The sequence below is a fragment of the Amphimedon queenslandica genome, unplaced genomic scaffold (assembly GCF_000090795.2).
Source record: "Amphimedon queenslandica unplaced genomic scaffold, v1.1 AMPQUscaffold_12383, whole genome shotgun sequence".
Lineage (NCBI taxonomy): Eukaryota > Metazoa > Porifera > Demospongiae > Haplosclerida > Niphatidae > Amphimedon > Amphimedon queenslandica.
The window spans coordinates 10079-18026 of record NW_003547380.1 but is presented as its reverse complement, the minus strand read 5'-3'; the positions used below and the strand labels follow the sequence as shown (position 1 = coordinate 18026).

General features: G+C 36.0%; 1 protein-coding gene across 1 annotated transcript; it reads right to left on the bottom strand.

Annotated features, from left to right (window-relative positions):
* Positions 1–590: 590 nt before the first annotated feature.
* On the bottom strand, positions 591–2787 carry LOC109587923 (long-chain-fatty-acid--CoA ligase ACSBG2-like). The gene is made up of 4 exons (XM_020004135.1): positions 2633–2787; positions 1991–2251; positions 1098–1284; positions 591–701 (listed from the first exon to the last, which is right to left on the bottom strand). Exons 1-3 carry the CDS (start codon positions 2729–2731, stop codon positions 1282–1284), a joined length of 363 nt encoding a protein of 120 aa, XP_019859694.1. The 5' UTR covers positions 2732–2787; the 3' UTR covers positions 591–701; positions 1098–1281.
* Between the last annotated feature and the right edge of the window lie 5161 nt (positions 2788–7948).

The following is a 7948-nucleotide window of genomic DNA, read 5'->3' as shown; positions in this document are numbered from 1 at the left end:
TTAGATTTTAAAGTTGCTTGAAAATCAGGCCAAAGTCCCTATACTATAGTAAGGGTCGTTGGCCAAATTTCACCAAAAACGAAAAGCAAAAAAAATTTAATTTTTATAATTTTTCCTGATAAATATACATATTTTTACATTGCATAGCAAGTTTGAGCTCATTCCGATCAAAATTAGATTTTTTACAAATTTTTAAAGTTGCTCTAAAATCAGGCAAAAGTCCCTGTACTACAGTACAGGGTCATTGACCAAATTTCACCAAAAATGACTATGAGAGAATTCTCAATTTTTATAATTTTTCCTGATACATATACATGTTCTTATGCTATGTAGCAAGTTTGAACTGATTCCAATAAGAATTAGATTTTTTATGAATTTTTAAAGCTACTCTAAAATCGGGCAAAAGTTCCTGGGCTATAGTACAGGGTCATTGGCCAAATTTCACCAAAAATGACTAGAAGAGAATTCTTAATTTTTATAATTTTTCCTGATACATATACATGTTCTTATGCTATGTAGCAAGTTTGAGCTGATTCCAATGAGAATTAGATTTTTTATGAATTTTTAAAGTTACTCAAAATTTAAATATCCTATTCTCCTCTCTGCCTCTCATTACCTTTGCTGGTCATCTCCAGTAGTGTCTGGTCCTTCTCTTGTATTAGTCTGTGCAACTGAAATATCTCATCATCTTTAGCTTGCAACTAAGAAAATACATACAATATAAATAAATAAAAATTAATTTTAAAAATAGGTAAGTATACATGTACATGCATGTACTGTACATGTACATATACCATATAGCACCAAATTATCAAAATTCACTATAATCTTAATTTCTTGTTAATTTTTGTTAATAAAATTTTCGTTATTTTTGTCATCAACCAAAAATTTTGTCAAACAAAAATATCTGACAAATTTGATGAAAATTTTTACCGACTAAAATTTGGAGCTATACGGTACATACATGTACATGTACGTGTACAATACATGCATGCGTATCAATCTTTTATTTCTTTTTTTAAGTACAAGTATGTTTCTCCTTCCCTCACTCACTCTCCCCCTCTCTCCCTCTCCCCTCCCTCTCTCCCTCCTCTTACATCAGCAGTAGCAATATCCAGTTGTCTCCCAGTCTCATCAAGTTGGGTCACAGTCTCTTCAAGGTTCTCATTAAACTGAGCTATCTGATTCTCTAGTTCTCTGTTCTTGGCTCTCTCCAGCTCCAGCTCCAGAGTTAGGTTAGTGATCTGAGAATAAGCACCTTCTATGATAACAGCCTCTTGCTCACTGTAGGAATAATAATAATAATAATAATAATAATAATAATAATAATAATAATAATAATAATAATAATAAATAATAATAATAATAACTAGAAGAATGTAAAACATTAAGGGGCATATACATGCAGGGCTGCCAATAGGGGGGGGGGGCAGGTGGGGCATTTTGCCCCGGGCCCCCAATCAATAGGGGGCCCCCAAGCACCTGGTCAGTAGTAAAGTATGGATCAAAGAATCATGACAACTTTTTAAAGTTAACTCTTGCTGGGCCATTTTGTTAATCGCTGTTATTAATAAGGGGGGAGATTTGTATTAGTAGGGGCCCCATCAAAGTTTTTGCCCTGGGCCCCACATAGCCTATTGGCGGCCCTGTATACATGGTTACATATACATGTACAAATGTACATGTACATGCCTTTTGCAAGCAAGCTTGGACAGCTAGCTACTATCAAGTAAGCATTATACATGTAGGCTATTACTGTAATAAACAAATGGTAAGCATTTTATAGTAATGGCAGTTTCTTATGAAGGATAACAAATTCATTACTAGATACACACATAAGAACATGTACAATGTTATTATTATTATGTTATTATGTAATGGGGGGGGGGGCTCACTCAGCTTTTGTTTGTATTTTATGCTTCAAGTATTTTTTTATTATTATTCACAGAAGCATGACCAGAATAATTAAATAACTCTCTCTCCCTCTTACCATTATAGTTCCCATGAAAGTCATGGCCCATTCAGGTGAGTTAAACCCAATAATAGAGACACCATAATGTGGCTCCAATCCAATAGCAATACAACTCTTAGCCACTCTCTGTACATCAGCATGATACTGAGTATACTTCCATGTCTTCCATTCCCCTCCTCTCTTCACTTTCAGAGCTGGTCTATCTCCATACTGAGACACTATATCATTGAGCGTGTCTAGTATAGTAACTGGAGTAGGATCGTCTTCAGAGCTACCACCCTACAGCAAGAGATTAGGATAATATATACAGTGTAGCCTCTATAATAAGGACAAGAGTATTGAGAGCTTTAAAATGAGGAGTGACACCTCTAAGGGCAAAAATAATGACACCTTTATAAGGATAGTTCTATTTTGTTTAATGTCTCCATTGGTATACAATAGTGCCTCTAAAATAAGGACACCTCTGTATTAAAGAGCACGTGTGTGGGCCCAATGGTGTCCTTAATAAAGAAGCTACACTGTACATGTATTAAGGACAGGTAGTGTGGGCCCAATGGTGTCCGTAATAAAGAGGCTACACTGTACATGTATTAAGGACAGGTAGTGTGGGCCCAATGGTGTCCTTAATAAAGAGGCTACAGTTACAATCTCTACACTTACTTTTATATTTATTTCTCCATCTGGTTTGACTGTCCATTGAGGACTGGTAGCTTCTTTAGTGTCTACTGCCTCGCTAGTGTCTTCTGCTCTAGTGGCCATTTTATTTAATTCCTTTTCCCCAGAGCTATGTGCTTCACTGCTGCTGTGAATACGGTACTTTTAAGTTACTGTATAAATATATTGGGCCAACCCATCTTTATTAAGTAGATAGACTACCCACGTGTTTGCACGTGGGTATGTCTTCTTTGGAAAGTTCAGTAGTGGCTTGTATATAGTTTTGACACAGTGAAATTTGAGATAATCATTAGCAACACTCTTCATAGTGGCTTTCAATCTTTGTACCAGCTACTATAGATCGGGCTGGTTATTGTTATTTTCTGTGGATTGGGCAAAATAAAAGTGTCAATCATATTTCAAAGCATAAAATCCATGAGGCTATACAGAACTAGATCTATCAGTGGTGTATAATGGAGCACAAAGGAGCCTCATCACTCGTACAATAACGATCACATGACTCTTACTACAACAGCCCTTTGGAATTCTACTACTATAGCTTGTGGTTAGAACTATTTCTACTCTATTTCTCAGTTTCCTCTTCCTTTCCTTTTAGCTCTATTATAAGTCCTTCTTTCTTTATTGTCCTTTCTGTATTGTCCTTCTTTCTTTATTGTGGTGTAAGTGATCACTGAAATAGCTACACTTTAGTTACCTAATTCTCTCATTGTCCTCCATACTATAGTACAAGATGATTGATGTCTCTCAATGGAGAGCAAGTATTGGACTGTGGAACTACTGTCAAGCTCCCTCCAGTAGACCAGCTAATGGCCGCCACTCTCACTCATTCAAAGCTGCAGTAGACAGCAAGTCAGGCAGTATTACATCAGGAGAGAAGACATCTAAACTTCCAGCAGCTCTGTCTCTTATTATTACTCTTCTTTTATCTTTATTAAGATATATGGAGCTCAATTTTATTCCTCCAATTGGTAAACAAACTAACAGTATATAATATTATCATACAGTGTATTTACAATAGGTATAATTACTGTTACTGTTATGATCCACTGCCTCCAGTCATTAGTCTTGTTTATAGCTACTATTGGCAGTAGCTCTGACCTGATCTACTATTTGGTTTTACTTCTCCTCCTCCTCTTATCAGGAGATGTTGAACTCAATCCTGGTCCTATGATTGATGATCAACCAACTAGTGACTTGTTTGTAAAATATCTTGCAGAACCACTTGATGATTGGGAACCATTTGCTCTTTGTCTTCCTGTTGGAATAACACGACTTGATACTGATATAATTAAAACAAAAGAAAGCTCTTACCTCAGGATGGAGGCATTATATAAGAGATGGTTACAAGTTAATCCTACAGCATCATGGAGAGATGTCATTAATGCTTTGAAACAATGCAAAGAGAATGAACTAGCTAGAACTATTGAAAACAAAGTGACAGATCCCACAGCTGGAAGAAGTATTAATGATGATATGGAAGTCAGTACCAGTAATGCTAATCCTGGTCCTATAACAGGTAAACATATAAGGCTTAATACAACACTCATTAACTGCTGATACATTACTGCAGGTAATCCAAAGGATACATTAAGGACTCATTCTGATAAACTCACTGATGAAATTTCACAAAATCTTTACAAAATAACAACTGAGTTACATGCTAAAGGATTGATACCACAACAAGCTTTCAATGATGTACTTGTAATGGGAGTTATGACTGATTATACTAAAGCAATGAAACTGATGAGTGTATTATGTGGACAGTTGGAATCCTCTCTTAATCCAGAGCAGTATCTTATTGATATATGTCATGTATTAATAAACCAACAACATCGTACACTAACATTTATTGCTACCTCTATATTACACCAGTTAGGTGAGTGTGTATGTGTACATTATCAGTGATCAATATAGTCATTATATCTCAATACATTAGGTCAGTCTATACCTGATAACGTCATATCCATTAGTTCAATACCTGATGATGTTCAAGGATATGCTGACAATATGAGACAACACTACAAACACCAACCTATTGTTGCTACGGACTGGCCACCAAGAATTGGAAAAGATTTCTTTGGAAGACTAGCACTAGTAGAAAAACAAGACTCCAGCACACAAGCAAAATCAGCTTGGCATCTGCTAAGAGGACAAGTTGATAAAACAGTTAAACTAACTGAAAACAAAGAGATAAGTGTTGAAGATGTCCTCCAACCCACAAGTAGTTCTCTGTCTCTCAGAGTAGTAATAGATGGTCCTCCTGGTATTGGCAAGACAACACTCTGTTGTAAACTGTTAAACATGTGGTCTAATGGACCACTTGTACACCAACAGTATGACTTGGTACTTTACTGTCCATTAAGGAATAGCAAGATAGCTACAGCTACTACACTAGCTGACCTGTTTGTGCGTCGACGTTATGAAGTTCCCATGGTAGCTGAATGGTTTGAGAAGAGGAATGGAGAAGGATTACTGATAATCTTTGATGGTTGGGATGAACTAAGTGAACAACTCAGACAGTCTTCATTAGCTTCTAGTATCATTCGTAAAGATGAGTTAGACCAATGTTCAGTAATTGTTACCTCTCGTAGCTATGCCTCCTATTCACTTTTGAAAATGAATACTCTCAGTAGACATGTTCAGGTCATTGGGTTTTCTGAGGAAGAAATATCAACAGTAATTATACAAACACTTCAAAAAGATACAAAACTAGCACAAAAAATTATTCTATACTTGCATAGTAAAAGCATTCCCAATAGTGAAAGTGATGATGAAAGTGATGAAATAAGTGATGATGAAGTTGAATTACCAAAAGATAAGGACTCACAACTAGCAGTGAAACTCATTAATGATCTTAAAGTACGAAATGATGTCCAATCATTGTGTTATGTACCACTAGTCTGTTCCATGGTCATCTTAGTTTATCGTAAGGAACTTGGACACTTACCAGCAACACTCACTCAACTCTATGAGAACTTTATCCTACAAACTATCAGAAGACATGTTAAAAGACATGACATTAACCCACATACTTTAGGTAGTCTTTCTTCATTACCATCACAATTAGCTAAACCTTTACAAGAGATGTGTCGATTAGCTTATACTAACCTGGCTAATACAAAAATGACATTCTCTTCACATCAACTACAGTCACTGAGTGAGGCAGTCAAGGAAGACTATCTTGGATTGATGACCACATTCCCAGAATATGATGAGGAGAATTATCAGTTCCTTCACTTGAGTATACAGGAATTTCTAGCTGCATGGTGGATAGCTAAGCATGAGAAGAAGACAGAGGAAGTGTTTAAGGATCACTTTGATGATGATCACTTTCGAATGTGTCTGAGGTTTGTAGCAGGTCTAACTCACCTTGAACATGAGAGCTATCAACAGTATTTTAATAAACAACAACTTGACTTACAGTGTAAGAGAGAACTATTGTTTGGATTTAGGACTTGTTATCTCTCCTACTTTTATCAGAATCCTGAAATTAGACAATTTGATCATATCAGTTCTGCTGTAATTGACAATGTTCCCATTCTTCTTCTTCAAATCCTGTATGAATCACAGAACACAACATTATGTCAAGTAGTAGCACAATTCATCAACAACCACTCACTGTGTCTGTATGGAGGAAGAGCATCATTATCATTGTTTGACTGGTTGTGTTTCAGTTATTGTATAGAAAATTCCAACACAACATGGAATCACTTGCACCTGGGGAGTGTATCTAACCAGTCATTATCAGTCTTCACTGCTGGACTAACCAATAACTCACTACAGACCCAGTGTAAGAGACTGGAGGTAGGGTTGTTTGAACCCACTGATGAATTAATACACAAATTATTACAATCATCACTTTTATACAATATTCAGGAGTGCTACTGTGAATTAGATGAAGGTTATTACGTTCCTTGTCTTGCACTGTTACAGTTCCTCAATCTTCCTCAATTGAAGATACTGCAATTAATAATGAATGATGATACTATATCAACAGTTAACATTGCATACTACACAGACAAGTGCACTGAACTTGAGAAATGTATAGAAATGAATTCAACGCTACAAGAAATGAAGATTAAGTATATTGGGGAGGATGAAATAACAAGTACCATTATCAGTGTCATTAGAGGAGTAACAAGAAATATAACAATAACATCATTTACACTGGATGTTCCTTTTAATTCTCCTCCTCCTGACGAAGTAGTAAAGCAGTTACTAAAGGACAATGACACATTAAAAGCTCTTTTTCTAATGTTTTTAAACACATCTAATAACCTCCTACCATCATCACCATCATCACTGAACATAGTAGAGGTGAACACACCACTGACTGCTCTAGAGATGGGAGGATGGAGGAGTAGTGAACTGATGACATCATTACTCTTTCCACATATCAAAGGATTACACTGTCTGATACTACATGATCCATACCCACCACATCTTCCAATTCTCTCTCATCCCAGTCTACATACACTTACTTTACCACTAGACACAGCTGAGAGTGCTATTGAACTATTTACTATTCTACAAACCAATACTACACTTAAAGCTCTGAGTGTGGAGATATGGGAGGAGAGAGTATATACCAGCAGTATGGGTACTAGTCTACAAGACATGCTAACACAAAACCAAACACTGAAATACCTTGAGATTAATAACCAATACAGGTCAATTCCCAGTTCATTCCTGTCCTTCCTAACAGCTGGTCTCAGGCACAACACCAGTCTACAGCAGTTTAGTGTATCCATTCCACTGAATGGAGAGATAAAAACTTTTATCAATGTCATTTCTCAAAAGAACAATCTCACAGAACTTAAAGTGAACTTCAAACCAGATCAGACCTACAGTAGCAGTAATAGAAAAGAGAAAGAACAAATTATGACACCATTGTTTTATGAACAGGTACTACCTGCTGTTACTAACATGTTACAGTCACATGCAACCATCAGACTACTGAGGATAAAGTGTGACAATGTTATTAACTCATCTCAACCTAACTGGAAGGAACCAGTACAACATTTATATGAAACTATCTTCGTCCATCCATCACTTGAATATATTGAGACTGAAAGTACTCTCCTGGTGGATACTTTTAAAGATCAAAAGAAGACATTGATTGATAGACACAGAAAAGAACAACCCCACAAACCGCTACCAATAGTGAATATTGGATAATTAATTTTGTTGCTTTATATTATTTGAACTTTTGGAAGCTTAAGTTTCAACAGTTATATAAACTACATGTATTTTTTGTTTGGCAATGCATGCTATGAATTTAATATTTCTTTTTGGTTTGAT